This window comes from Camelina sativa, chromosome 17, assembly GCF_000633955.1.
Source record: "Camelina sativa cultivar DH55 chromosome 17, Cs, whole genome shotgun sequence".
NCBI lineage: Eukaryota > Viridiplantae > Streptophyta > Magnoliopsida > Brassicales > Brassicaceae > Camelina > Camelina sativa.
In genome coordinates this window covers 1,905,784-1,933,117 of record NC_025701.1, presented here as the reverse complement: position 1 = coordinate 1,933,117, position 27,334 = coordinate 1,905,784, and the positions used below count along the sequence as shown (strand labels likewise).

The following is a 27,334-nucleotide window of genomic DNA, read 5'->3' as shown; positions in this document are numbered from 1 at the left end:
TCCCTCTCTATTTTTAGTAGAACAAAAACAAAATTTGAATATTTTTTTTTCTCAGAGAGAGAAAAATAAAAATTTTGAGGAAAAATCTTTCTTTTTTCCCCCCCTCAATTGAAAAAAACAAAAAAAAATTATTCTAATTTGGTTTTAACTCTGCGTGATTAATCGCTAATTCAGAGTTGATTGGGTGAAATTAAAAAAACGCGACGACGAGAACAATGCCGAGCAAGCTGAAAAAAGCGATTGGAGCGGTTAAGGATCAAACGAGCATCAGCCTCGCCAAAGTCGCAAACGGAGCAACCGGAGGCGGCGATCTCACGACTCTCGAGGTAGCCATCTTGAAAGCCACAAGCCACGACGAGGAAGTCCCTATCGACGATCGTCTCGTTTCGGAGATCCTCGGGATCATATCCTCCAAGAAATCTCACGCCGCCTCTTGCGCCGCCGCGATCGGACGCCGTATCGGTCGTACGCGGAATTGGATCGTCGCGCTCAAATCCCTAGTCCTCGTCCTCAGGATCTTCCAAGACGGTGATCCTTATTTCCCTCGCGAGGTCCTCCACGCCATGAAACGCGGCGCCAAAATCCTCAACCTCTCCAGCTTCCGCGACGATTCCAACTCGTGCCCTTGGGATTTCACAGCTTTCGTCCGCACGTTCGCGCTCTACCTCGACGAGCGTCTCGATTGCTTCCTCACCGGGAAATTACAGAGACGGTCCACGAACCGGGACCAAACCGGAAAAATCAGCACCTCAAAATCCCGGTTTAATCCTAAAACCGGAATTAAATCCCACGAACCGGCGGTTCGAGATATGAAACCGGTTATGCTTCTTGACAAAATCACGTATTGGCAGAGATTACTAGACAGAGCAATCGCGACGCGGCCAACGGGAGACGCGAAATCGAACAAGCTCGTGAAAATGTCGCTTTACGCCGTCTTGCAAGAGAGTTTTGATCTCTACAGAGACATATCCGACGGTTTAGCGCTTCTGTTAGACAGTTTCTTCCATCTGCAGTACCAATCTTGCATCCATGCCTTTCAAGCTTGCGTTCGAGCTTCGAAACAGTTCGAAGAGCTTATCGGGTTCTACGATCTTTGCAAATCGAACGGTATAGGAAGAACATCGGAGTATCCTAGCATTCAGAAGATCTCGTTAGAGCTTCTTGAAACGTTGCAAGAGTTTTTAAAAGATCAGTCGTCGTTTCCTGCGAGTGCAGGGTTGTGTCCGTCTCCCAATAGTCTTCTTCCTCCGCCTCCTTCGTCTAAAGACTCTGTGGTTTCGAGCTCGCTTGATTTTGGAGATTCAACGATTGATACGTCCGAGAGGTATTCTGATTGCGGGTCGTCGTTTCGTAGTACTTCGTTGGAGGATTTGATGAGCAGGACTGAAGCAGGGACTAGTAGTCCTCCAATGTCTTGTCACTCTGAGCCTTACGGAGGAGTTAGAGATGATCCGAATGGGAATAATTTCGATACAGTTTCGACTAAATCGCTTCCGAATAACTCCTCTGTTTCTGCTTTCAATCTCACATTAGACCTATTGTCGTTGGATGACGTAAATAACACGGCAGAGGCAAATGATGTCCAAGGTAAGAAGCGCGAAGATTCAAAGGCGGAGAGTTTTGATCCATGGGAGGCGTTGATGTTGAGAGATGATCCGAGTAAGAAGATAGAAACGATTCCGGAAGAATCTTTAATCTCCGAGGATCAGAGGGATTCAGGGAATTGGTTACTTGCGTTGGAAGAAAACGCTACACAAGTGCAGGATAATAACTCGATGGCGATAGTACCGTTCGGGTTAAATGAACCGATGCCTGCCTTTCAAGACGCAATGGATCAATATAATCCATTCTTGGAAGAGCCAGTTGCACAGTTAGCTGCAGCTGGTGCAACCGGAGAACCAATGACCACGTTCAGTCCCTTGGCTATGACAGAGTTTCAACCAGAACCGACGTTTCAGGTGAACGCTCCTGAAGATTTTGAGCCGTCTTCTACACCAACGTTTAAGGCCACGGGAGTATTGCCGGTGAAGGGTGACCCATTTGCCGACCCATTCGAGAGTTTTGGGTTTGGAGACACATTTTCAGAAAATGTGGGGGTACATGAGCAATCTGTGTTGCAAGAACAGCAGTTATGGTTGCAGAACCAGAACAAGATCTTAGCCAAGCACTTCAATTGATATCATTTTTGTTTGGCTAGACAGAGAGATTGAGATGTTTCTTTGAGTTTTTTTTTTGTTAATACGTTGTAAACTGAACTCTTAACTCGATTTTTTCATAACTTAGAGAAATGTGAAATACAGAGATTGTTTGATTAAATAGATATGTGCTCGATACACTTCATTATGATCGGATTCTATCTTCATTCCTGTAAAGATCATACTTTGTGCCTTGTATATTCACTTTGAGAATTTGAATGTCAAGTAATGTTTCACCAATCGACTTAATAAGATTTACATTTGGGATTTTCGGTTCTGTTTTCTGAGTTTGAAGTCTGTACTTCTGTTGGGAATAGAAATGTAACTAGCATTTTGATAACTGTGATGTTGACATTTATGTTTATTTTTAAAATATTTTATGTACTATTCATCTTTTTATATTTTCTCTGTTATAACAACTCTTCACGTAACAGATGCATGCATCTAGTGTGTGTGTCTATGTATGTATATCTGGCAAACAAGAAATCTAGATTATATTTTTTCTTCGGGTCCGTCCGATACGCTTGTACGTGTATCGGTGGAGGATAACCGAAGATGGAAGGGAAACCAAATGAAATTAAATTAAGTAGGTCCAATAGTATGTCAAGTGGGTTTTGTGATGTCGATTACATGAGATTGACCGAAGCAGTAGCTTGACCCCAACGCCACGAGGGAGAGATCTACCAAACCAAAATCATCACAAGAGACATCGCTTTCTAAGATAGATCGCCACGAAAATTAATTTGTTTTACAAGTTATAGACCAAAACTTTTATTCCACACATTGACTAGAGTCGTCGTCTTTTTTACGATGATTAATTTGATTTTGTAAACCACACAGTGGTAAAAAGCTTCTAAAATAATAAGTAAATTTTGGATTCCACTTATTTTAGGTTTCTCATAACAAGTCTTCCTAGCTTCTTGACTTCTCTGTTTGTTGTGTTTGTACTTATGTGTAACAGTGTAAGTTTTAGTACAAATATGTTTGCAAGTCATGAATGATTGAACATATATAACACCGGCTGCTATCTTTAAGTTTCACTTCCGAGTCCAAAATATTAGTCAACATGAAATAAAAACACGTTCTTCAGTTCTTTTTGCATATTAATCAACTTTGAAATAGCAAATACCAAAGAAAATTCAAATCAATAGTTGCTAGCCAAAACCCCTATTTTGATATTAAATATTTTTCGTGGTTCCGTAAGAATGACGTACGTGGGATATGGTTGTAAGGATGTGTGAAGTAAAGTTAAGCATATACTGTATCAGTTATTTAATCCTTTTTCTTATGATAAAAATATGAATGTTAAGCACAAGAAAAGGTACCTTTCTCCAAATAGAAAGGAACCAAGGAACATTAAGTTTAACAAAATCCATCGCACTTTTGCTTTTAATAAGTCTGTAAGAATTTGAAAGAGAAGAATATATCTTAAGATTATATTTTGTGGCCAAAGAGGGAACCACGTGATCTAATCTGAACTTGCTCTCCGCATAAATGGGACAAGTTATTTCATCTGATCAGACCGGTCAAAACATATGGGCTTGCATATAGAGATGTTTTAACCTTGGAAATGCGAGACTACCTACCAGCTTCGCGATGGACGGACACAGAGAAGAGAACCCCCATTAGTCCATCAAAATCAATACCAAGAAAAAAAGAAGAATGAAAACTGTATCACAACGCAGAATAAATAGTGCAGATTTTTATTAAATTTAAAGGAAAGCAACCATTACACTATCTGATTAAAAAAAAAAAAAAAAAAAAAAAATTCTTATAATTTGTGTTTAGTGTAGAGGCTTACTTAAAAACAAGAGAGTGTTCAAAGAAAGGTTGATTTTGTATTAATCTACACTTAAAAGTAAAAAAGGAAGAAAGGTGAAAAGGAAGATTAATCTACACTAAAAGTAAAAGGAAGAAAAAACGGGTCAAACGAATGAATCGTGCGAGCCGAAGACTGAGTAAGCGTGGAGGAGACTTATATACGTCGCTGTCAAATATAACCAAAATATTTACTAATTTTCTATAGTTAACAGTTACTAAATTAAAAGGTCATGCATAGTAATCATGACTTTTAATCCACGGTTAAACGTCAGATACTCAGATTCATACCAATAACTAACTACTAGTCTGATAAGACCTAGACTTTTTATCAAAAATTTGTAAAGATCGTGCTAACTCTCTCTCTATCTCTCTATTTCCTCTTCTTTTGTTTAATTTCACTAGCATAATTAATCTGTTGCAATAGAAGCCAAACGATGGGTTGATTTCTTTTCTTCTTCTTTATTGAGTTGAGTAACATTTTTTTGCTTTAGTTGTTGATTTAATACTCCACCATAATAACATCAAAAAGTGATCAGGCTTTTTGGTCGACCGTAACATACTTTATTGAATTATGTGTGAAATCTCTCACATAAATAAAACTAAATGCTATTATGGTGGTGGGGTCCAAATTAAAAGCCAAATAATTACTGTAGTCTGTAGAATGATAACTCGTGGAGGTAACTCAATAACTCCTCCTCTCTTCTCTCTGTCTATAAAAGCAACTCCTCTCTGATCATCAGATGTATAGATCACAACTTACTTCATAAGCAGCGTCACAACATAAAGTTAGGCTATCCAATAAACAAAGAAAAAAGAAAGAAAGATGGAGAGTTTCCCGATCATTAATCTCGAGAAGCTTAATGGAGAAGATAGAGCAATCACGATGGAACAAATCAAAGACGCTTGTGAAAACTGGGGCTTCTTTGAGGTATCTTTTTCACTTTTTCCCTAAAAAAATACTTATATATATATATAAAGCTCGAAACTAATGGTAATTAAATTACAGTGTGTGAACCATGGGATTTCGCACGAGCTTTTGGACAAGGTGGAGAAGATGACCAAAGAACACTACAAGAAGTGCATGGAAGCGAGGTTCAAAGAATCCATTAAGAACAGAGGACTTGACTCTCTTCGCTCTGAAGTCAACGACGTTGACTGGGAATCCACTTTCTACCTTAAGCACCTCCCCGTCTCTAACATCTCCGATGTCCCCGACCTCGACGACGATTACAGGTAATTTTTATTTTCTAAACCGCTCCGTAATTTCACCTTAACCGGTTTCAAGATCCCAGATTGGTACAAATAACAACGTTAACCGGTTATGTTAATACTTAATTAATGAGTAAAACGACGCCGTATGGGTTTTTTAATATTTTATTACAGGACGTTGATGAAAGAGTTCGCCGGAAAGATAGAGAAGTTATCGGAGAAGCTATTGGATCTGCTGTGCGAGAATCTTGGATTAGAGAAGGGTTATCTGAAAAAGGTGTTTTACGGTTCGAAAAGCCCGACCTTTGGAACCAAAGTCAGCAACTATCCACCTTGTCCTAAACCGGACCTAGTCAAGGGTCTCCGAGCCCACACCGACGCCGGCGGCATCATCCTCCTCTTCCAAGACGACAAAGTCAGTGGACTTCAGCTCCTTAAAGACGGCGACTGGGTCGATGTTCCTCCGGTTAAGCATTCTATCGTTGTTAATCTCGGTGATCAACTTGAGGTAACCACTTAAATTAAACCGTACTAAACCGGACCAAATTGAATTTAGATTTTTGAAGATTAACATTTTGGATTAATTAAACCAGGTGATAACCAATGGGAAGTACAAGAGTGTGGAACACAGAGTGATATCTCAGACAGACGGAGAAGGACGCATGTCGCTTGCATCATTCTACAATCCGGGAAGTGACTCTGTTATTTTCCCGGCGCCAGAGTTGATCGGAAAAGAATTGGAGAATGGAAAGAAAGAGAACTATCCGAGTTTTGTGTTTGAAGATTACATGAAACTCTACTCTGCTGTCAAGTTTCAGGCTAAGGAACCGAGGTTTGAAGCCATGAAAGCTATGGAGACAGCCGTGGCCAACAATGTTGGACCATTGGCCACTGCCTGAATAAAATTACTTTACTCTACATATAGTATATACTAATAAATATGGTCATTATATAATGTTATTAAAAGCTTAATTTTTTTAATAATGTTTATGTGGTATACGTCCTGTTGTACGTTTAATAAATGTTTGTTTATATATATGGGAATTACTATTTCAGTTTATAGAGTTAATACAAATAAACTACAAACAAAATAAAACAAGGCAGTTGAATACAAGAATAGTGTTTATTACTAATAAGGGTTTAGAGAATATTAATCTTTTTCCTAAAAGAATATAAATCTAAGAAGCTGAGTGATACTAATGTGCGTCAATATAACACTCAAAACAACCAGAGGAATGCTCAAATTCGGGGGACAAACAAAAGAAGGAAGGCTCAAAGTGACCAAGATGAAGAGCAGATTCAAAACATGTAACAGCATCATTGACTTTTTTGTAACCAGTTCCCTTACGTCGTCTTCATACATATCCTCTTCTTTAGGCCTGGGCATAAAAACCGTACCCAAATACCCAACCTGAAACTCGATCTGAAAAATCGGGTTCGGGTTGGGTTCGGGTTTGCCTATAAAACCCTATTGGGTTCTATTTTCTAATACCTATGGGTTCAGGTTAGGATCGGATAATACCCGGTACCCGTTTGGGTACCCAATAAACCCGAACATATAAACATATTTATAATATTTATTATTAATATAATACAATTACCCTAAAGTTATGATTTGAATATTTCATTTAGTTTTATACCTAAATATCAAAAATAATCAAAATATCTAAAATATTATAAGTTAAACTTTAACTAAATTTATTTAAACTTAATTAATTTTAATTATATTTTTTTGGATACCCGGTAGTTCGGATACTAATCGGGTTCTAAAATTAATAACCCAAACCGACCCGAACCCGATAGTACCTAAACCGAACCGAACCCATATATCTAAAAATACCCAATGAGTTCTATTTTTTTAAACCCGTTTACCCGAACCCGAATGGGTAATACCCGAATGCCCAGCCCTACTTCTCCTTCGACATCGTCAAGTTTCGAGAAAGAGCTAACGGTCTGATCATATCCTCCTTCACTCTTCTTACACTCATCCAAAAGAGTGCGCAGCATCTCTCTTGCATTCCCACCATACATCTCCGGATAGACTCTAACGTATGCCTTTGCCATTTCAACGATCGTGTCTCTATCCACTTTGAGTCCTTCTTCACCAACACACATTCTCATGAACATATGCATCGCCTTTACATCGGGTACCGCCGCATATGCCTTCAAAACATGGTTTGCAGTGACATTGTTGGGTTTCACTTTGCTGCCTTCCACCATCTCATACAATAGCTTATCGACCATGTTTGGTTTTCCTAGATGGCTGTAAAGTGACATCATCGAGTTGAACGGTGAAGGATTCGAGAGTAGCCCGAGTTCTCTCATCTTCTTGAAAGTAGACTCGGATTTATCAAGTGTTTTCTCAGATTTCGTGTACAAGGTCAAGAGCGTGGCGTAAATAGAGTACTGATCCCTCATGTTCGCAGGGATGCTTTTGAAGAAATTTTCTGCTTCTTCCAAACCCGACAGTACTGACTCAATCAGATGAAGACGAGCTGCATAATCTTTCGCAAGAAGAGTACAAACCTTTTTTTCAACCATCCTTTTTAATGCCTAGTAATAACACAACCAAGAGCACACAATTATGTTCGAAAACCTCAAATTTGAAAAATAAAGACTAATTAATAAGACTTAAAGAACATAAGCATTCTTTCTTAATTTGGTTTTAACACCATTGAAAAGATTGAAAGATCAGTTTAAAAAAAAAAGAAACCTCGAGTTCTTGAGAAAATCGACTAGAATTTGGGAGATTCTTGATGAGCAACTGTTTCTCCCAGTGATGGAGCAAGGGTTGCGAAGGATGTAAAGGCGCTTTGATCCGAACCTGCGGAGTCAGACTTGCCTCTGGTGACCATAGGGTTGCGTAGGAACGGAACAAAGAACTCTTGTAACCGCAAGCAAGAATGCGCATTGCGTGTTGTTGAATAATCGGAGTCATGCTTTTTAGTTAAAATTATAAATGATTGATAACACACTCCACTAGAGCCTTGTTTCCCCATATTCGTGACCCAACAACTATCTCACTTATAGCTAAAATTGCTAGTGGCTTTTGGCATAGTTAGGTACTGGTTTCATATTCGTGACTTTTAACAACTTTTCTCACGCATTTAGCATGTCTTTTACAATAGAAATAATAAATGATTAATTCCGTAGATGATATATAGTACAAAAATTAGTCTACTATGAACAAATTATTTACATACTGATGGTAGTACTCATGTTCTGATGTATGGAATGAAACATAAGTATGATCGCAAGTAATAATCGTTAAGCAACATTTGGGATAACCCAAGAAAATATAATATATTTATATATAAATCTTCCTAGCTACACAAACCTCCTATAGAATTTACTGTGTATACGTATTTATCTACCTGCTTTATAATGCTTACACTGAGCAGTAGTGGAAGAAAAAAGAGTAAAATCAAATTTCATCATAAAGAAAATTAAACCTCCTATATAATTTTCTCGAAATATTATTATTGATTGATTCCAGGGAAAGGTAAAAGAAAGAGAAGAATGATTCCTCCTCTGGAACTATAATATGATTAATCATCTCTCCTTTTGATTTGCCTTTTAATCCGAAGATATGTAGCTTCACTGTTGTTTACCTGATGGAACAAGAGAAAGACATAGGAATATGATTGAAGCTTGAAACATCGAATGTCTCCATGAATCTTTGATCTGAAACTCTTGCTTTTGCTGCTGCAAATCGCTGGTACTCGTCGAATATCGATGTCAAACACCATTGCTGGAGTTTTCTCAAGCAGCCTACTAGACAACCAGTCCTATGCTGCAAAATTCCAGATTCACACTTTTAAAAAATTTCATATTTTTGACTTCAATGGTGGAGCCAAAAGATAACTTGTTGAGGTTTGGAGAGAAATATTACCTTGCCTCGCTTACAATGAATCAGAACAGGATGGTTTTTCTCATCTGATGAATTTAAAATGAAGATGTTGGTAAGGAACGAGTTAGAGAATTAAAAAGCATAAAAATAAGTGTGTGTTCTATATGATTCATACTTACCTAAAAGCAATTTGAGTGCCATACGGATTTTGTGGTCTGGAATATTCACAAATGGCTCCTGAAAACAAGAAAAAGAAGTGACATCTTTTTTTAGAATTGTAAGATTTATGTGAAAAGAGTCTAAATTGAGCAGATTAGGATAAGATAAGGCAAATTAGTAAGCAAGGTTCATATACAAGCAACGTCGAGAGAGACAACCATGTAAAAAGATTCATTAACAGGACAAAATCTACAAGTTATGAAGCATTTCTAATGTGATACCTTTTACTGGTTGCGTACTGAAGAGAAAGATTCCTAACTTTTTCTATTAAAAAGTTATCCCCACACACAACAACAACAACAACAACACGGAATCAACACAAAGGTCAATTGTAAGACGAATCTATGGGAAAGATAAAGCTTAGCAAACCAAGAATATCAACGATAAAGGTTTCCTATCAAGATCATAGCTGTCACAATAAGCATAAAGAATCTGAGTCCAGAAACAAAAACCAAAGTCAATGAGATCCAACAATGTGAATGTGGAATAGTTTCCAAAGTCCTTCCAATAAAATCATTACACCAAGAAGAGAAAGCCACTTTAGTTTTTCTTCTTTAGTGTAAAAGCAAAATAAGGGAACTATGGTAGGAAGCATCTAAACGACTCCCCACATAAAGAATCTCAGTAGAAGAAACATGAGACTATCCTAGGAGTAGAATCTACAGGGCTAGGTGGATTCTGTGGGGAAGAGAATGATAGCTACTGCATAACAGAGCAAGCATATTTACTTTCAACCCCTCTTTTCAATTATCAAGATTCTAAATCAACTCAAATTAGGTTCGTACCAATCTCTTCAAAGATATTACATGTTTTGGCTTCTTATTAGTGATACTGAAAAAGTTGGGACTTAACACATCTACATAACTCGTGAGGGTATTAAGTTCAAGACTCTATGTTAAAGTTCAAGACCAACGTTTGCCCAAACATAAGCCACTAAAACATAGAAAAGGAAAGGAACTAAAGGTAGGTATTAAACAACAGTAACCGACTTAAAACGTAAGCATTCCATCAGTATCCCAACAATGCCTAACCTTATCTAGATTTCAAACCTAACAGCTAATATGGACAGTTTCACGATCAACACGCTTTCAACAAGTTTTTACCATTAAAAAAAAGAGCTTAACTTGTGCACCATCAAGAAACGCTTTTGCTGATGTATGATTTCATAAGATATCATATCTGTATATAAAAAAGTGTACACTCAAATAACATGAACCAAGAAAACAATATAAACAGAAAGTAAGCTTTTTGAGTAGTGGATCGTTGACAACACTTGCAACAAGCAGCTCAGCAAAATTTTGTTTGACGTAGTCCATAATCTAGTTTTTATAAAATAGTTAGAGACTATATAAAGGAGCAAGTGGTAATAGTTGCTGAAGGGGCAGAAAAACAAAGAGTGGGACCAAAGCAGTGGAGGTCAAGAGAGACGGAAAGGGCCAAAGAGGCAAGACAAATAAAGAAAGATGTGTTCTTTTCTGGTATAACTCATACTAATAATAAAATATGGCTTGGAACAAAGTGCCCATGAAGGATCAAAATTCAGGACACACAAACCGTTTTAGTAGTCTCAAGTAACAACAACAACAATGAGACAGGACTTTTAAGAACAATTAGGCAACAAAATAAACTTTGACATATTCAACAAATAGTAGTGAGTTTCAGTTACTAGTTAGTTAATATATATATACCAAAGTTTTTAAAAGTCCATTAGTTAATGAACCCTCTTTCTGATGCTTAGAACTCCATAAATGCAACCAAATCTCGTTGTCTAAGTCAGGCAAGATATGATATTTTTTTCAATTCAGAGCATTCTCCTAGTAAAGTAGGTGTGATCATCCAACCCGGGAAATATCCAGATAAAGTATGGAGCAATTAAAAACGGAGACTTCAAGAACAGAGAGACAGAGAAACAGAGAGAGACAGAGACAGAGAGAGAGAGAGGAGAGGAAAGAAGCTTACTTTATTGCCTTCAATGCCAAACTGGAAAAGCTTAATTCCATTGGATTTAAGAAAGTGGAGATTGGTCTCTGGGTAAGGCTCAGGACACAAGTATCTACACCAAATCCGAGAACAAAAACCTAAAATTAGCAATTCAGAAGCTTGATATATAGACCAAGAATGTAGAAGAAGGAGTTAAATTATATATATACATGATTGAGCGGAGGCCAAGAGTCTGGAGAAAGGAGAAGTTAGCTGAATCAGGGAATCCAGAACGGAATATACCGTTATCGACCATGGAGAAGTTGAGCGGCGGAATTAGGTTAAGTTCTTCGCCGGAGACAACTCGAAACGTATCATCATCATCATCAGCTTCACCGTCATCCGGAGCCTGAAACCGGTTTCTGTCAACCTCCGAAACCTCGATCGTGCGGCAGATATCTTCTTCACCATTCTCCTCCGTAGTCGTAGGAGTTGTAGTAGTCATCATCTTCTTCTCCACTAGCTTCATCTTCTGAATTGGGAATTCTGAAAAAAGGTTGAATCTTTTAGGGGTGAGTCGTCGAGTAATGGAGATTGGTCGTTACGTTAGCGGCGAGCTTTGGGGTTTTATATAGACAGACTCGCTCTCTCTTGTGACTGTTAAAAATCTCTAACAAACGAAAAATAACGCAACATGATNGACACACAAACCGTTTTAGTAGTCTCAAGTAACAACAACAACAATGAGACAGGACTTTTAAGAACAATTAGGCAACAAAATAAACTTTGACATATTCAACAAATAGTAGTGAGTTTCAGTTACTAGTTAGTTAATATATATATACCAAAGTTTTTAAAAGTCCATTAGTTAATGAACCCTCTTTCTGATGCTTAGAACTCCATAAATGCAACCAAATCTCGTTGTCTAAGTCAGGCAAGATATGATATTTTTTTCAATTCAGAGCATTCTCCTAGTAAAGTAGGTGTGATCATCCAACCCGGGAAATATCCAGATAAAGTATGGAGCAATTAAAAACGGAGACTTCAAGAACAGAGAGACAGAGAAACAGAGAGAGACAGAGACAGAGAGAGAGAGAGGAGAGGAAAGAAGCTTACTTTATTGCCTTCAATGCCAAACTGGAAAAGCTTAATTCCATTGGATTTAAGAAAGTGGAGATTGGTCTCTGGGTAAGGCTCAGGACACAAGTATCTACACCAAATCCGAGAACAAAAACCTAAAATTAGCAATTCAGAAGCTTGATATATAGACCAAGAATGTAGAAGAAGGAGTTAAATTATATATATACATGATTGAGCGGAGGCCAAGAGTCTGGAGAAAGGAGAAGTTAGCTGAATCAGGGAATCCAGAACGGAATATACCGTTATCGACCATGGAGAAGTTGAGCGGCGGAATTAGGTTAAGTTCTTCGCCGGAGACAACTCGAAACGTATCATCATCATCATCAGCTTCACCGTCATCCGGAGCCTGAAACCGGTTTCTGTCAACCTCCGAAACCTCGATCGTGCGGCAGATATCTTCTTCACCATTCTCCTCCGTAGTCGTAGGAGTTGTAGTAGTCATCATCTTCTTCTCCACTAGCTTCATCTTCTGAATTGGGAATTCTGAAAAAAGGTTGAATCTTTTAGGGGTGAGTCGTCGAGTAATGGAGATTGGTCGTTACGTTAGCGGCGAGCTTTGGGGTTTTATATAGACAGACTCGCTCTCTCTTGTGACTGTTAAAAATCTCTAACAAACGAAAAATAACGCAACATGATGTATGGTCCAAGCCTCTGTTTTTTTTTTTTAATTATTTTTATTCTTTAGTATTTCTTTTTTTTACAAGTTTTTTTCCTTTTCTTTATTTAAAATAGAATTTGTTACTTTCTTAATTTTTATAAAAAGGTTTTTCGTTTATAATCTGTTTTTTTATTGTCGTTTACAAATTAATGAAATTATATATGATCCGAAGGGACACGTTGAAACCAAAGAATCCAATATTTGAGAACAGTTTGTATAGTACTATATTTTAGTCAAGTTGAGAGAGCTGAAAATAATATACGAAGGTCTATCTTTAGTTGTACATCATGACATGCTGCTACAATTTATCAAACCACATTAACGATTGATGATATTATAATCTAATTGTAATCAATNAAAAAAAAAAAAAAAAAAAAAAAAAACTATTTTGACATTTTCAAGGACAGTTGAAAAAAAAGTAAACATATGAGAAGCTTAAAAAATGACTTGCAGAAGAACTTGAGAATGCTGATTGTTAAGTACTTGAAAAAGGAAAGCACTTGTTAAGGCTTGGAAGCATAACTTGTCATAATTGTGGAACCTTTGATCTTACGTCTTACCATACAATACACGACCATCTTATTCAAAGAAATCAGTCTCATTTTAAACATATCAACTTTTCACAAATCGAACCTAGAATAATTTTTAACTATTTTCACCAATATATTAAAATATTTAAAGTTTCTGATATATTTATTTGTAAACAAAAAGTCAATTATTGAAATTAATAACATTCGAAGAAAAAAGAACCGAAGAGAGATAGATTCCATCCAAGCACAAAGATATATAAAGAAACAAAAAAAAAAATAGAGATCAGAGAGATTCCAACGGACAAGAGTCTCTCCTCTGCAAAGTGCGACGAACGATCACTAATCTGAGTCATGTGGCAGTCATAAACGCACCTTTTATATATATATATATATATATATTTAAGTATGTATAAAGTTTACGATGAAAGTATAATTAATTAAATTTATTGTCTATTAACATAACAAAAAACGAAATAATACGAAAAGAAACCACATGACGACAAATACATTATTAGAATCCACGTTACATCTCTTTGTCTTCCACATTAACACTCACTCACAAACAGAAAATTACACTTTTCTTCTCTAAAAATAAAATAATAACTAGCTAAAGACATAATTTCTTTTTTGATGTCCTACACTGGACTTTAATTGGATAAAATACTCCATAAAAATACAAAATGCACCAAATAATTATTTTCTCAAAGAAAAACAAAAAAGGTACATTCCAAGGAATATACTCTTTGTGATTCTGAACTCTTTTGAAGGATTTATTTGCGCCGCGAGCACTCCGCCACGTACGAAAAGCCTTTTTGATGCCGTCAAAAGGACTTACCCTAAAAAGAACGTACGGAAAAATAAATATCATAGTTTTGAGAATTTGTTTTCGATTTCCAAAATATCATAATACCTTCAATTTTTTTTTCCTTTTTTTTTTGTGAATTGTTTTAACTATTGAATTTTTTTTCTAATAAAGACTACTCCAATTAGAGCCAGTCAAACATAATTAAACTATGTATCCAGGTTCATGTTGTAATCTAGTAACACTTTTTAATTACTTTTTAGTTTCTTCAAAACTGAATCGAACGTTAACGTTTTCTTATTTGGGTCTCAATATTTTTAACAGAGATGAAGTGATAAATTTTGAAGAATTTGGGTACCCAAAGAATGTTTCTATTTGAAATCTGATGCAAAAAAAAAAAAATATATAAAAAAAAATTAATGTCTCTATCTGCATGGTTCATGATTTCAATGGTTATATATATGCATGGTTCATGATTCTTTTCTCTCGTCCTGGTTTTCATGATTTCGACAAGAATGATAATATATATAAAACACAGAGAACATTTTGAAACAATTGAGATAATTAAGTCATAACAACGACGCATGATTCATGATTGATATATATACCAATGTTCTAGGTTATATAACGAATAGACGAACGTCACCGACAGAACTAGTATATATGTCTCGTTTATTTTTATAAAATTTAAATTATTTGGTTACATAATTAATATTTGACATAAATATGACATAATGCTTCCCAAAGCATATATATATATATATACGTGATCGGCCTCGATATACCAATGCGGCCATTCAGAAGTTGCGTATCAAAATGCAAAAGGATGACTTTGAATTAACAAACAACACAAGAAAACCGTTCACGAGAGACTGAGTGAGTACGCACATTTTCAATTGACATTATTATTTGGGAGTAGTTAGTTAGCTCTGCATCTGAGTCTCCGAATTTGACTCGAAAAATTCATCCAATTATTGTCGTGTTGTTTCCCATATGATGGAAATTTCATTTTTTTTTTGTTCCATATGCATGATCTATTTATCGATGATCAAAGTCGTGACTTCTTCTCTCGTTCCTGGTCCCACATTGCTAGACATATTATTGGTCCATAGGTCAGTTACTTCAGTACTATCAATTCGAAAACTTATCAACTAATAACTGTTGAAATTGACAATAGTTCTCACTTCAAAATTTGACGTTGTTTTACCATCAATCGTATAGGTGAACATATTAAACAAAGGAAATATTTCAGTGGAAACAAAAAGAGTTTGTTAAAATAAAACTTATTTTCTTATATATGTTCGAAACATAATATTATTTGCACTTCGTAATGTAACATGGTCATCAGAATTTTAAATTTACATGTTGAAGAACATCATGATCAAGAAAGAAAGTCCTAAAAAGAGGCAGTTTTTTGTAATAATTAAAAAAAGCCCAACAACATACTGGACCTTAGCCCAGTGCAAGTCATAAATGGTAGATTTCAGAAAAGGTAAGATTGTACAAAACAGACCCAGTAGTAGTATTCTTTTACCCATGTTTACAAGGCCCATTTGTCGGAGCAACCGACCAAAAAGAGAAAGAGAATGAATGGTGCGGAAACTTGAAGTCATAGGAAACTTTAAAAAAAAAAAGGAGAGTCAAAGATATGAGATTTTTTTTAATTTTTTTTTTACTTTTTTTTTTTTTGTTTATTTATGTTGTTGACTGACGTGGAAAAGTAGTATTTGGAAGGGTCAAAAAGTTAGAACTGACGGCAAAGGAAGATAATAATAGTTGAACTTGAACAGGTGGTCGTGTGAACAGAGGATAATAACCTCGTAAGCTTAAAACGTGGCGTAAAATACTGACGTCTAAAAAGATGACACACACACACACACAACACAGAGCTTCTTTTAGTCATACGCTGCTCTAGTGACCACCGAATCGTAACCTCCCCTCGCTTCTTCTGTCTCGCTCTGCTGACAGACAGACACTTAACTTCTTTCTCTCTAATTTACTTCTTCTTCTTTCTTTCTTTCTACCCAGTGTGGGGTCCCCCTCAAACCACTCTCTCGTAATAAAAGATTTCTTGTGCCAGAAGACTTACTTTTATCTGACCCTTTTACCCCTATACATGGAGTCTTGTACTTTTGTGTGTGTGTTTTTTTTTCTAGCGCTTCAAAACTTTTTTTGTTTGTTAAGGAACGATGATGGTTCGGATCACATATTCATATTCACATGGAACCGTCGGCACATTGAAGAAGATATATCATCAGTAGTACAGATAATGTAGGGACAACATTGTCATTTCGTGTACATGCAGACTTATCTCTCTCTCTCTCTCTCATTACTTTTGCTTACTTACTTGGCACTCTTTTAATTAATTTTCTTCCCTTTTCACATTGGAAAACACACAGAAGACATCGGAAGATAGAAAAAAAAAAAAAGAAAAAGGGAAAATACAAAAATACAAAGTGCAAGAAGAGTCTGTCTGAGAAACTCAAAAAAAAAAAAAAAGGAAGCAAATTTACTTACATTTTGGAAATTTATTTAGCATTAAATTTCCCACTGGATCTGTTCCAACTAGCGATCTCTTTTTGGAAAAAAAATTGAATCTTTTCTTCTTTTTATTTTCCTTCTATCTACCTCTGTTCTTCTTCCCCTTGTGGTGTCATTTCTTATCTTACCCAGAAAAAGATAATAAAAGTTTGTTTCTTTCGATGATCGTTACACTTCATCTGTGATTTTTTTCCTACCTTTGTATTGTTTCTTGTTCTTGCTGATCATCGTGATCATCGTCTTACATGCGACCCATGTCAGACACTCAGCTTGTTCAAAGCTCTCTTGTCTCGATTCGATCTTCCGACTTTAATATCCAAGGTTAGTTCCTTATCTTTCAGAGATCTGACTATTATTATATGATCCCCGTTTGTTTTTTTTTTTTTGTTTTCCGTAATGCGTTTCAAGATCATCGTTATACTAACTCTCATTGTGATTTCAACAAAAAAAAAAATTGTAGCATTTTGGAAATTTTGATTGATATCTTTATGAGTTTTTGTTTACGTTTCCGTTTGCTTTTTTAATATCCTAGTGATCCAAGTTTTGGAGATTTATCAAAAAACATGTGATGATTTTCTGGTTGTTTTGTTGTTGTTGTTGTTGGTATGATGATCTTGTAGATGCCTTTAGTAAGATGAAAGTAAATGATGACGAATCGAACCCATATCCGGATCGTCCCGGTGAAAGAGATTGCCAATTCTATTTAAGAACTGGTCTGTGTGGCTATGGAAGCAGTTGCCGTTACAATCATCCTCCCAATCTTCCACAGGTGAGAGAACACACAATTTTGACTGAGTCTAAGTTTGCAATTTTTCCTCTTGTTTTAGTATTTGCCTCATGGCTTCTTGTTATTGCTTTGTAAACATCTTGATAGGGTAATAATGCTTATTACAAGGAGGAGCTCCCGGAGAGAATTGGACAGCCCGATTGTGAGGTGCACTCTCTTGCGATATTTCTCATTCTTTCAACTTCTTGATTCATTCGAATGGTTGTTGTTTAGATTAGTGCATTGTAGAGAGTAATAAAGGAAACGAGAATTTGTTTAGACTTAAGCTTCTCGTCCATCTTGCTTAAAGTAAGAGAACTTATTCTTGTTTATTACTTTGCTTTAAGAGGTTACAAGAATCTACATTGAACTGCACAACATATTCCTCTTGTCTGGTTTTAGTCTTTCCTTGAGTTGAAAGATAAGAAAATGAACTGAATTGTTTACTTTCCTCAAATATGTTTACTAAACAACTTTCTTTTCAATTTCGTTTTTAGTATTTTCTGAAGACAGGAGCTTGTAAGTACGGCTCAACTTGTAAATATCATCACCCAAAGGACAGGAACGGTGCAGAACCTGTATTGTTCAATGTTATTGGTTTACCTATGCGTCAGGTAATTTCACACCGGTTGCTTTCCTTTATTTTAATTTACTGAATGTGGAAGATTTGAGTTGAGTTTCTTGTCCAGGGCGAGAAGCCATGTCCATATTACCTGCGAACAGGAACTTGCAGATTCGGAGTTGCTTGCAGATTCCACCATCCTCAACCTGATAATGGACATTCTACTGCATATGGAATGCCTAGCTTTCCTTCTACAGGTTTACAATATGCTAGTGGATTAACAATGATGTCTACATATGGAACTTTGCCTCGTCCACAAGTTCCTCAGTCCTATGTTCCAATCATGGTATCACCCTCTCAAGGCCTTTTCCCTCCCCAAGGCTGGGGCACTTACATGGTGAGTCTGAATAGAAGCTCGGATTGATTCTGCTTGTAGCAAATTTGAATTCCCTTAGAAACTCTTCAGAAATATGTTCCTTACTAATGATATCACATGTTATGTTGCAGGCTGCACCTAACCCCATGTATGATGTGAAGAATCAACCTTATTACTCTGGTTCTAGTGCATCCGTGCCGGTGGCTATGACATTGAACCGTGGTTTGCCTGAAAGTTCTGATCGACCAGAATGTAGGTTTTTTATGAACACCGGGACATGTAAATACGGAGACGATTGCAAATACAATCATCCCGGAGTAAGGATTTCACCACCACCACCAAGTCTTATAAACCCTTTTGTTCTTCCAGCGAGACCTGTAAGTCTATTGCTCAACTGAAAGAAGAGCTTTTGGTTACAAAAAGATGTGGTCTCTTACAGATCATACGTACTATTGAGCCACTGTTCTGCTTTTTTTTTTGCTATCCAGGGACAACCAGCGTGTGGTAACTTCAGGTCCTATGGATTCTGCAAGTTCGGACCAAATTGCAAATTCGACCACCCGGTGCTGCCATATCCCGGCTTGACCATGTCTGCGTCTCTGCCTACTCCATATGCTTCACCTGTCTTAACCCATCAGAGGATCTCACCGTCGCCAAGCCGCTCTGATTCAAAGTCTTTATCTAATGGTAAACCTGATGTGAAGAAGCAAAGCTCAGAGACAGAGAAACCGGAATGTGATTCTGAACAATTGAATAACTCAAAAGTACATGATTTGTCAGAGAAGTCGTCATCAACATGAGCATGTTTCATGATCACAGCATTGATCATCAGCGATAATAACGCTGAATCACCCCCACTCAGGCTTCTTAAGATCTCAATGATCTCTCTCTCTGTTAATTTTTTTTTGTGGAAGAGGAAGGGAGGTGAAAAGTGTTTCTCTTTTTTTTTGGGATTTTGGCTTCTTCTTCTTTGGAGATGGCCATGGCTCTGAAAACTATATAGGATGTTAAAACTCTTCTGTTTTTTGACTCTGTTAATAAATTTTTACATTGGAAAAAAATAGACCCAGTTCCAATTATTTTACAAGTCTATATAGTGTAAATTGTTACTTTTGTTATTCTCAAGTGTAAATTGAAAGTATACACTATTGTTTAACAACTTTTTAAAAACCATTTTGTGGTTTGTTTTTCAAAAAATACAACATATCTGAAAAGATTGCATGTAATTAGGAAATAATTATAAGTTTGAATTATTCACATGAGTTATCAGTTAATGATGTTTAGAGATATATTCACATATTCACATCATTGTTTATTTAATAAAATAAAAATAGGTTCCAATTTTTTACTATTGATTGATTAGTCAGTCAAATTACATTTGAGAACATTCCAAATTAAAGAGTTGAAAACTGAAAAGGGTTGTTTTTTTTTAGGCTTTTTTGTCGGAGAAAAATCTGGGAGGTGGTAAAGCTTCGTCCTTTGCGTGGGGGGGAGAATCTCTTCCCTTTGTTGCGTTTTTTTTTTGTCCCCGACGATTTGGGCACACGCAACGCAACCATAGAATCTAAATCTGCTCCGCCCCGAATCGACTCAGTCCCGAGTTTTTTCTTCAGCCGCGCATCAAGGTAAAATCATGAATCGGCTGAGAGGAGGCCGAGGGACATCGATTCTGGGTTCCGCAGTTGTGCCTCACCTGAAGAAAAAAGCCCTAAATTCATTGGTCGCTGTCCAGGAATCCTATCTCTCCACCAAGGTGACTTTTTCCTCTTTTGTTAGAAAAAGTTTCAATTTTTATATCGAATTTGGATGATTGAATGTTTCATTCATCAGAGTTTCTTCGGTTAAAATTTCTATATGTGTCATCTTTTTTTGATGGAGTTCGTTGAATCTCTTTAGGACTTGTTCGAGAGGCACAGGGTCGTCCTTACAGTTGGAACTTCCATTGCATCTGTTGCTACGGCTTGGATTGGTGAGATTGCTTACTTTTTATCATCAAATTCTCATGCAATTATTTATTCTTACGGCATATTTGGATGTTTAAGTCAACTATATTGAATAGCTTTTGAACGGTGAACAATGACTTTGTGAAGTGATTTCAGATTTTGGATGTTGACACTTCTAGCTTCATTCTATTCTTGAATTGTGTTTGACCGAGTTGCTAACCAATGGATGAATGATTGTGCAGGTTACTCATTACGCCACTACAATGAAACTAGAATCAATCAGAGACTGGAGTCAATTGAGAATGCGGTTAATGTTAGGTTCCCTCACTTGCCAAGATTTTTCTCGCTGTTAAAAGTTGTTTGCCAAAAGTTATTGCACATATACATATGACAGTATTGAATAGTTGCTTTGGATTTAGCTGCTTGCATAGTTGGAATCATATATAGCTGCTCTTATGTGGGAACTCTTGCAAATTACTTTGTGCTTCCTGTTAATATAGTGTATAGTTTTTGATCGGTTTTATCATGAATATACAACGTAATTGCCTGAATTTTCAAACCTGGTTTCAAACATTTAGTGTTTTGTCTTTGTACCTTTATGATCCTAAGTCTGTCATTTGAAATATCTGTGTGTTTCTCATGCCAGATGAAAAGCACCCAAGAGTTGGAACGAGGAGAACTGAAGAAGCTTGTTGATCCAGTTGGTTCCAGGTTCACTACAACAATTGCCACCGCTGGAACCACTTTGATCCTCGGGTTTGTTTACACAAAGACTGTTGTTAGGTTGACAAGTTTGATGTTGTGTCAGGTTTTTTCGTTAATATTTTCTGTCTGGTGTTTTCAGGTATGGCTTGGGTTGGCGAGGCGGGATATGGTATGCAAATAGGAAGTTTAGAAGGGAGCAAATGAGATTGGCCGGGCAGTTAAAGCCGAGAGAATGGAAGTTATTAGGGAGAATAAAACCACGAGCTTGGCCAACGACAAAGTTCCTCAGACGACCATTCCCAAGACAGAACAAAACAACAGAAAATGCTTTGAAGACGCCAGAAACTGCTTTGAAGGCGCCAGAAACTGCAGGTTGAAATATCGAAATAACCTGCAAGAACCAAAAAAAAAACAAAATCTGTCAATTGTTTGTTCAGGATACCAAAGGGGAGTAAACAATCTAAAGCATTAGTTGATCGGAACAACGAACGACTATTTCTTAACGTTAGTATAAAGCACACATCGGTTTTGTCATGAAGCCAAAAGGCTCTCTTCTGTCTTTTTGTTCCTTGTAGTGAGGAAAGTGAGTCACTGTATCTATATTTTTTTTTGGTTTGTTGTGGCAAAACTACATTCGAAAATCAAACGGATTTGTGTTATAAATTGACTCCATTAGTGGAATATGAAACGTGATTCAGCTATTCAGAGCTAAGGATCCCTCTGTTTATGAACAGAATACAAAAAAACAGAGGTAAGTAAGAGGTAGGAGAGAGTGTGCTGACGTGTAACAACATCATTGGTGCGTACACGTAACTCCACGTAGATAATGTGTTAAGTTCTGTTGTGTCCTAACTCCTAAAGAACTAAAGAAGAGTCACTTTTTAATTTTGGGAGAAAGAAAGAAAAATGTACAAAATGTACAAATCAACAGCAATAACGTTGTTTACAATTTGCACTCTGTTGTTTGTCTTTTTCGATATCGGCAATGCTCTCTATGGATCTTCTTCGCCAGTGGTTCAACTCACTCCTTCTAACTTCAAGTCTAAGGTTTGGCTGTGATTTTATATGATTTCGTTTTGCAGTTTATGGTAGATTCAGCTTACGTCTGTTTTTTTTTTTTAATACTGTTGGATCCCTTGAAAACTACGAGAGCATGTATTGATGATATCTAAGGTATTGTGTATTCGTGTAATATTCTCCGTGGAAATGGTTGGCAGGTTCTTAATTCAAATGGTGTCGTTTTGGTAGAGTTCTTTGCGCCATGGTGTGGTCATTGTAAATCTCTTACACCAACTTGGGAGAAAGTTGCTAATACTTTGAAAGGTATTGCTACTGTGGCAGCCATTGATGCTGACGCCCACAAGTCTGTCTCTCAGGTTTGTGTTTATTTTTGAGTTATGCTTTTCTGTTTTTTTTTTGGCCTATGTGATTGCCAATGGTTGATGATAAATATGTTGTCTCCCTCAGGATTATGGTGTGAGGGGTTTCCCAACCATTAAAGTATTTGTTCCCGGGAAGCCTCCAATTGATTACCAAGGAGCAAGGGATGCTAAATCCATTGCTCAATTTGCTATCAAGCAGGTTTGTTGCTTATTATTGCTGATTCTTGATTACATGGTGTTGTTGTAGCTATTGAGTTAATGAAATAACGTATAGATATTATTCTCCATCAAGCTAGTGTACATGTATTCAGATGAATATATTGTTATTTTGCAGATAAAGGCGCTGTTAAAAGATCGTTTGGATGGTAAAACAACTGGCACTAAAAATGGAGGAGGATCCAGTGAGAAGAAATCTGAGCCTAGCACCTCAGTGGAGCTAAACTCTAGCAACTTTGATGAGTTGGTTACTGAAAGCAAAGAACTTTGGATTGTGGAGTTTTTTGCACCTTGGTAAGTAGTGGCATATTTGACTCTTGAGCTGTTCACGCCTCTTTAATCTTCTTCTTTTCAATATCTAAAACTGGAAACCATATTTTTTCTTATTATCCTTCAAGGTGTGGACACTGCAAAAAGCTAGCTCCTGAGTGGAAAAAGGCTGCAAAAAAGTTGAAGGAGAAGGTCAAACTAGGTCATGTCAATTGTGATGTTGAGCAGGTAATCACATAAACCATGTCAATTTTGCCACATCTTCTGCTTCTTATCAGCAAACGCTTGTTTTCATCTTGACCCTGATGAGACCTAACAAGGTTTTCTATATTGCAGTCGATAAAGAGCAGATTCAAAGTGCAAGGATTCCCCACTATCTTGGTCTTTGGTGCAGACAAAAGCAGCCCAGTACCTTATGAGGGTGCTAGATCTGCATCAGCAATAGAATCTTTTGCTCTGGAACAGCTAGAGTCCAATGTTGGACCTGTTGAAGTAACTGAACTAACTGGGCCGGTACTGTTCCAATCTGTGACTGTTCCCTAGCATTGTTTTCTATTTGTCTCCAACTTAAGCCATCGACACTCCTTGTTCTGTCCTGATTGAATAGGATGTCATGGAAGAGAAGTGTGGTTCTGCTGCTATTTGCTTTGTTTCTTTCTTACCTGACATTCTGGACTCGAAAGCTGAAGGAAGGAACAAGTATGTAGAGATGTTATTATCAGTTGCAGAAAAGTTTAAGAGGGATCCTTACAGGTGAGCTTAGAACACATCTCTTTTCTCTTTGTTACTATCATCATATTCCAGCTGTCAGTTACTATGTTTTTGGAGAAATTGCTCAAATGTTCGATTTTGATTATATTTACAGCTTTGTGTGGGTGGCTGCTGGAAAACAACCTGATTTGGAGAAGCGTGTCGGTGTTGGAGGATATGGTTATCCAGCAATGGTAGCCTTAAACGCAAAGAAAGGAGCCTATGCTCCACTTAAAAGTGGTTTTGAGGTTAAACACATCAAGTAAGTGTACCTTTTGTCTTCCTCTCTATCCTGTACAACAAAACCAATGGTCCATGCATATTATTGTTTCGGTAGCAAGCCCAAAACGAGTCTCTTTCTTATTTGTGTTATCAGAGAATTCGTAAAGGAAGCTGCAAAAGGAGGAAAAGGGAATTTACCTATTGATGGAACAATGGAGATAGTGAAGACAGAAGCTTGGGATGGTAAAGATGGAGAGCTAGTTGATGCAGATGAATTCTCACTTGAAGAACTCATGGGAAATGATGAAGCTGCCTCCACTGAGTCCAAGGACGACTTGTAAACTTCTCTTTCACCTCATTGGTGCGGTTTTGGCTTTTTAAAAGACTGTTAAAATGTCCCACTCAAGGCCAATGAATCAGTTCAAATTGTTGGAACAGAGTATACACTTTTGGCTTCGGTATAGATACAGAATCGTTCAGCTTTGATATGACTTTGAACAATTAATTGCCATAGCCGGATTTTAACCATAGTAATTACAAAGATAATTTTATTTATTTTATACAGAAAGTACAGCATACACAGTTTAGTCAACGTGAAACATAAAGCGTAGTATACAAAGCTTTGTTTGCTACTGGTCCGTATATCATACCAGTAACAACACTGAAGCCGCCAATTGTAAACTACAACTACTTTGTTTTCCAAGGCATGGATCCTGGTAGACTCAGATGTGACTGAGGCAGCTGGGATGAATCCAAGTAAGCGACATCACTGCAAACTGTGATCTCAGAGCTTGAGCAGATGATTTCCGTATTCTGAAGTGTGAATCCATGGATTATGGGCAAAGGGAATCCCTTTTCTAGATGGTCATTTGCATATGGCACAAACACCGTTTGTATAACAGTCCTCACTATTGGCTACAAAGATCGGAACAAGATAAAGAAATACGTGTAAATGTTAAGAATGAATGAAATCCTTCTGAGTCAAACAGGCTTTAAACACTTGACATGATGGTTTTACCTGAAGAAGATGCAGGTGGAGATTTCCAATGTTGCTCCATTTCAAAGTCATGGAGAAATCTTGTAAACTTACGCTGCCTCCAAGGTTATTATCCATGACTTGGAGAGCACCAGATCCCCGGATCACCTGCAGCAAAGGAAACAGTAGATCACCTACTGGTCAACTATTATATAGTTCACTGCAATATTGTTTTTAGTAAGTATCTAGAACAAAACATATGCAACTTTGTGTCATTAGAGGACTCACCAAGGAGATGCATGCTACTGGTATTACTTTTTCTGCTTCTAGAACATTGATTACTAGGTCCGTATTAACATTAGCTCCAACGTATTGCTCTGATATCTTTACAAGTGGCGGTGAAGACAAACTGATTTTCAGATTCATATCCTGGTTTGGGTACTTCTTGTATAGTTGTGGAATGATGAACCTCCACTTAGCAGTGTTTAAAAGAGACTGCTCTGGTATTTTATCCACAACCCATTGCATAAATTCTGCCTAAATATGGCAAGAGTAAACATCCTCATATTAGAAACAACAATGGAAAATAGTAATATTGTTTCAAATGTATTCATAACAGACGGAGCATTACTTCTGATTGACTATATAATATACGAGAAAACCAAAAGACTTGAGAACTTACATTGTAGTACAGAGCCGCAGCAGAGTTAAAGACAGCTTCATCCACTGAAATTCCAAGCATTTTAGAATTTCCAGGACAGATAACCGAAGATACAGACTCTCTGAAGGACTTCAAGACTTGATTCGTTTTTCTTTTGTTGAACAAACCATCAATCTCGAAAGTGATGGATGAATCTTTCAATATAGGATCAGTGGTGAAGGTGACATTAAGTGAAGCTTTATCATCCACTGGGATTTCCTTTGGGAGGCTTTGTAGGAATGAATCAAGGTCTGATACTCCTTCAGTAAGTTTCTTGGCAATCGTACTTTCCACACTTGACCCAATTTGGTCTTTAAATGCATTAACCATCCTGAATTGCAGAGAAGAAAATTAAAGTTATAATGAACACCAACCAACAGCCATAGTACTTTCAATCATATTTTCCATACCCCTGATAAAACCATGATGCTCCTCCTTCCAATTCAATGTTTATGTTATTCACATGGCATCCACATTCCGAAAGAGAAAGTTTTAAGCCTCCTTCATCACTCTTTAAGCCTAAAGAAAGCCCGATTTCCATGCCTTCAACCTTACCGGAGAAGGCCAGAATCAGCAAATTCCCTTTGTAAAACAGATATAAAAAATGAGCAAAGCAACAAACCAAACTAAAACAAGATATGGAAATGGTAACACAGAGAGCAACAGTCCCCTCCGATTCCCATATGCAACTATGTTCTAGGAGAAAACAACCATGAAACATAAGGACCAAAACATAAGAAAAAACTGAATCTTGAGACTCCTAAATGGATGAAGTACCAAGGAAACCGCACAACCGATTGAGAACAAACACAAACCCACAAAAAAATTCACCAAAATCTGCAATAAAAACTAGGACTTGACTTTGCTTTTGCTTCAATTAGAACACTTTCTACAGATTAGTAAACATGATTAAAATCACCTGAACAGATGCGATCCCCTGATCAGATATCTCAATTGGGGGAAACCAAGTACTGTAAGAATAATGCCAATTCATACTCAAATTACAAGTAGTCCCGGAAGCGAGGATGATAACACCAGTATCACCAAGCTTAACATAAGACGACGCGACATCAAGCTCGTAAATCGTGAGATTGGAGACAACAACATCGATTCCTCCAAGGAACGGGATTCGCATAGATTTCTCAATCCTCGGGATCTGGAGAGGTATGATCGACGCGATTGCTTTGTTGACTAGAAGGTTCTTGACGAAATCGAGTCCGTTCTGAGACACGAGAACCGATGTGAACGTCTGTGAATGTGAAGGCAACAAGAAGAAACTTAAAAATAGAAGAAAAAGAAAGCTTCGTCCAACATCCATGGCGGAAATTTCAAGTTTTTTTTTTTTTTTTTTGATTTTATTCAATGAAGAAGAAGAACAGGTTAGCCATTAGCAGCACACAAAACAAGGTGAGAGAGAGAGTAGTGTCAAGCAAGTTGCGTAATGATTTGGATTATTAGGAAATGTCTAAAATAACCTTAGTCATTCGATTTACATTGCGTCGTGTGGGGGGTAATCTGATTGAAATCAGAAGTTTTGGGGTTAAAACATAAATTGTGAAAAGTAATTATTTTTCTGGACAA

The 27,334-nt window shown here is 37.0% G+C and overlaps 9 protein-coding genes across 10 annotated transcripts; 5 read left to right on the top strand and 4 right to left on the bottom strand.

Moving 5' to 3' along the window:
* LOC104754647 (clathrin coat assembly protein AP180-like) lies at positions 109–2,326 on the top strand. The gene has a single exon (XM_010476875.1). The coding sequence runs from the start codon at positions 216–218 to the stop codon at positions 2,175–2,177; it is 1,962 nt and encodes a 653-aa protein (XP_010475177.1). The 5' UTR covers positions 109–215; the 3' UTR covers positions 2,178–2,326.
* On the top strand, positions 4,746–6,285 carry LOC104754646 (1-aminocyclopropane-1-carboxylate oxidase 4). The gene is made up of 4 exons (XM_010476874.2): positions 4,746–4,944; positions 5,023–5,249; positions 5,400–5,733; positions 5,819–6,285. The coding sequence occupies exons 1-4, from the start codon at positions 4,840–4,842 to the stop codon at positions 6,122–6,124; spliced, it is 972 nt and encodes a 323-aa protein (XP_010475176.1). The 5' UTR covers positions 4,746–4,839; the 3' UTR covers positions 6,125–6,285.
* LOC104759074 (putative pentatricopeptide repeat-containing protein At1g43010) lies at positions 7,095–8,377 on the bottom strand (the record flags this gene model as incomplete). Its single annotated transcript, XM_019238745.1, has 2 exons — positions 7,939–8,377; positions 7,095–7,778 (listed from the first exon to the last, which is right to left on the bottom strand). Coding segments are annotated over exons 1-2 (909 nt in total), but the record flags the coding sequence as incomplete, so codon positions are not given.
* LOC104754645 (probable tyrosine-protein phosphatase At1g05000) lies at positions 8,510–11,871 on the bottom strand. Its single transcript, XM_010476873.2, has 5 exons — positions 11,445–11,871; positions 11,254–11,347; positions 9,255–9,312; positions 9,118–9,161; positions 8,510–9,018 (listed from the first exon to the last, which is right to left on the bottom strand). Exons 1-5 carry the CDS (start codon positions 11,741–11,743, stop codon positions 8,833–8,835), a joined length of 681 nt encoding a protein of 226 aa, XP_010475175.1. The 5' UTR covers positions 11,744–11,871; the 3' UTR covers positions 8,510–8,832.
* LOC104759073 (probable tyrosine-protein phosphatase At1g05000) lies at positions 11,965–12,955 on the bottom strand. The gene is made up of 3 exons (XM_010482042.2): positions 12,522–12,955; positions 12,331–12,424; positions 11,965–12,152 (listed from the first exon to the last, which is right to left on the bottom strand). Exons 1-3 carry the CDS (start codon positions 12,818–12,820, stop codon positions 12,045–12,047), a joined length of 501 nt encoding a protein of 166 aa, XP_010480344.1. The 5' UTR covers positions 12,821–12,955; the 3' UTR covers positions 11,965–12,044.
* LOC104754644 (zinc finger CCCH domain-containing protein 3-like) lies at positions 16,730–19,668 on the top strand. The gene is made up of 7 exons (XM_010476872.2): positions 16,730–17,206; positions 17,506–17,654; positions 17,760–17,819; positions 18,149–18,265; positions 18,341–18,610; positions 18,721–18,966; positions 19,078–19,668. The coding sequence occupies exons 1-7, from the start codon at positions 17,131–17,133 to the stop codon at positions 19,387–19,389; spliced, it is 1,230 nt and encodes a 409-aa protein (XP_010475174.1). The 5' UTR covers positions 16,730–17,130; the 3' UTR covers positions 19,390–19,668.
* Positions 20,016–21,904, top strand: LOC104754643. 2 transcript variants are annotated; one of them, XM_010476871.2, is made up of 5 exons: positions 20,016–20,342; positions 20,486–20,558; positions 20,775–20,839; positions 21,179–21,288; positions 21,377–21,904. In XM_010476871.2, the coding sequence occupies exons 1-5, from the start codon at positions 20,223–20,225 to the stop codon at positions 21,612–21,614; spliced, it is 606 nt and encodes a 201-aa protein (XP_010475173.1). In that variant the 5' UTR covers positions 20,016–20,222; the 3' UTR covers positions 21,615–21,904. The 2 variants fall into 2 exon arrangements, with proteins under 2 accessions (XP_010475173.1, XP_010475172.1); XM_010476870.2 differs by having other exon boundaries at positions 20,775–20,845.
* On the top strand, positions 22,100–24,582 carry LOC104754642 (protein disulfide-isomerase like 2-2). The gene is made up of 9 exons (XM_010476869.2): positions 22,100–22,284; positions 22,455–22,613; positions 22,705–22,818; positions 22,954–23,129; positions 23,234–23,333; positions 23,442–23,618; positions 23,713–23,858; positions 23,971–24,117; positions 24,232–24,582. The coding sequence occupies exons 1-9, from the start codon at positions 22,144–22,146 to the stop codon at positions 24,416–24,418; spliced, it is 1,347 nt and encodes a 448-aa protein (XP_010475171.1). The 5' UTR covers positions 22,100–22,143; the 3' UTR covers positions 24,419–24,582.
* Positions 24,612–27,172, bottom strand: LOC104754641 (putative BPI/LBP family protein At1g04970). The gene is made up of 6 exons (XM_010476867.2): positions 26,673–27,172; positions 26,164–26,303; positions 25,736–26,084; positions 25,342–25,590; positions 25,096–25,221; positions 24,612–24,992 (listed from the first exon to the last, which is right to left on the bottom strand). The coding sequence occupies exons 1-6, from the start codon at positions 27,069–27,071 to the stop codon at positions 24,765–24,767; spliced, it is 1,491 nt and encodes a 496-aa protein (XP_010475169.1). The 5' UTR covers positions 27,072–27,172; the 3' UTR covers positions 24,612–24,764.

Excerpts from the sequence above, each read along its gene's own strand:
- LOC104754642 (XM_010476869.2), top strand. The coding sequence starts at position 22,144 with ATGTACAAAATGTACAAATCAACAGCAATAACGTTGTTTACAATTTGC. Across the intron at positions 22,819-22,953 it reads CTCAATTTGCTATCAAGCAG|ATAAAGGCGCTGTTAAAAGA; the intron begins GTTTGTTGCTTA and ends GTTATTTTGCAG. Across the intron at positions 23,619-23,712 it reads TAACTGAACTAACTGGGCCG|GATGTCATGGAAGAGAAGTG; the intron begins GTACTGTTCCAA and ends CTGATTGAATAG.
- LOC104754647 (XM_010476875.1), top strand. The coding sequence starts at position 216 with ATGCCGAGCAAGCTGAAAAAAGCGATTGGAGCGGTTAAGGATCAAACG.
- LOC104754644 (XM_010476872.2), top strand. The coding sequence starts at position 17,131 with ATGCGACCCATGTCAGACACTCAGCTTGTTCAAAGCTCTCTTGTCTCG. Across the intron at positions 18,611-18,720 it reads AAGGCTGGGGCACTTACATG|GCTGCACCTAACCCCATGTA; the intron begins GTGAGTCTGAAT and ends GTTATGTTGCAG. Across the intron at positions 18,967-19,077 it reads TTGTTCTTCCAGCGAGACCT|GGACAACCAGCGTGTGGTAA; the intron begins GTAAGTCTATTG and ends TTTGCTATCCAG.
- LOC104754645 (XM_010476873.2), bottom strand. The coding sequence starts at position 11,743 with ATGAAGCTAGTGGAGAAGAAGATGATGACTACTACAACTCCTACGACT. Across the intron at positions 11,348-11,444 it reads CTTGGCCTCCGCTCAATCAT|ATACTTGTGTCCTGAGCCTT; the intron begins GTATATATATAA and ends GATTTGGTGTAG. Across the intron at positions 9,313-11,253 it reads TTGGCATTGAAGGCAATAAA|GAGCCATTTGTGAATATTCC; the intron begins GTAAGCTTCTTT and ends TCTTGTTTTCAG.
- LOC104754643 (XM_010476870.2), top strand. The coding sequence starts at position 20,223 with ATGAATCGGCTGAGAGGAGGCCGAGGGACATCGATTCTGGGTTCCGCA. Across the intron at positions 20,343-20,485 it reads AATCCTATCTCTCCACCAAG|GACTTGTTCGAGAGGCACAG; the intron begins GTGACTTTTTCC and ends GAATCTCTTTAG. Across the intron at positions 20,559-20,774 it reads TGTTGCTACGGCTTGGATTG|GTTACTCATTACGCCACTAC; the intron begins GTGAGATTGCTT and ends ATGATTGTGCAG.
- LOC104754646 (XM_010476874.2), top strand. The coding sequence starts at position 4,840 with ATGGAGAGTTTCCCGATCATTAATCTCGAGAAGCTTAATGGAGAAGAT. Across the intron at positions 4,945-5,022 it reads AAAACTGGGGCTTCTTTGAG|TGTGTGAACCATGGGATTTC; the intron begins GTATCTTTTTCA and ends ATTAAATTACAG. Across the intron at positions 5,250-5,399 it reads GACCTCGACGACGATTACAG|GACGTTGATGAAAGAGTTCG; the intron begins GTAATTTTTATT and ends ATTTTATTACAG.
- LOC104754641 (XM_010476867.2), bottom strand. The coding sequence starts at position 27,071 with ATGGATGTTGGACGAAGCTTTCTTTTTCTTCTATTTTTAAGTTTCTTC. Across the intron at positions 25,591-25,735 it reads CTGCGGCTCTGTACTACAAT|GCAGAATTTATGCAATGGGT; the intron begins GTAAGTTCTCAA and ends TGCCATATTTAG. Across the intron at positions 25,222-25,341 it reads CAGTAGCATGCATCTCCTTG|GTGATCCGGGGATCTGGTGC; the intron begins GTGAGTCCTCTA and ends CCTTTGCTGCAG.
- LOC104759073 (XM_010482042.2), bottom strand. The coding sequence starts at position 12,820 with ATGAAGCTAGTGGAGAAGAAGATGATGACTACTACAACTCCTACGACT. Across the intron at positions 12,425-12,521 it reads CTTGGCCTCCGCTCAATCAT|ATACTTGTGTCCTGAGCCTT; the intron begins GTATATATATAA and ends GATTTGGTGTAG. Across the intron at positions 12,153-12,330 it reads TTGGCATTGAAGGCAATAAA|TTGCCTGACTTAGACAACGA; the intron begins GTAAGCTTCTTT and ends AAATATCATATC.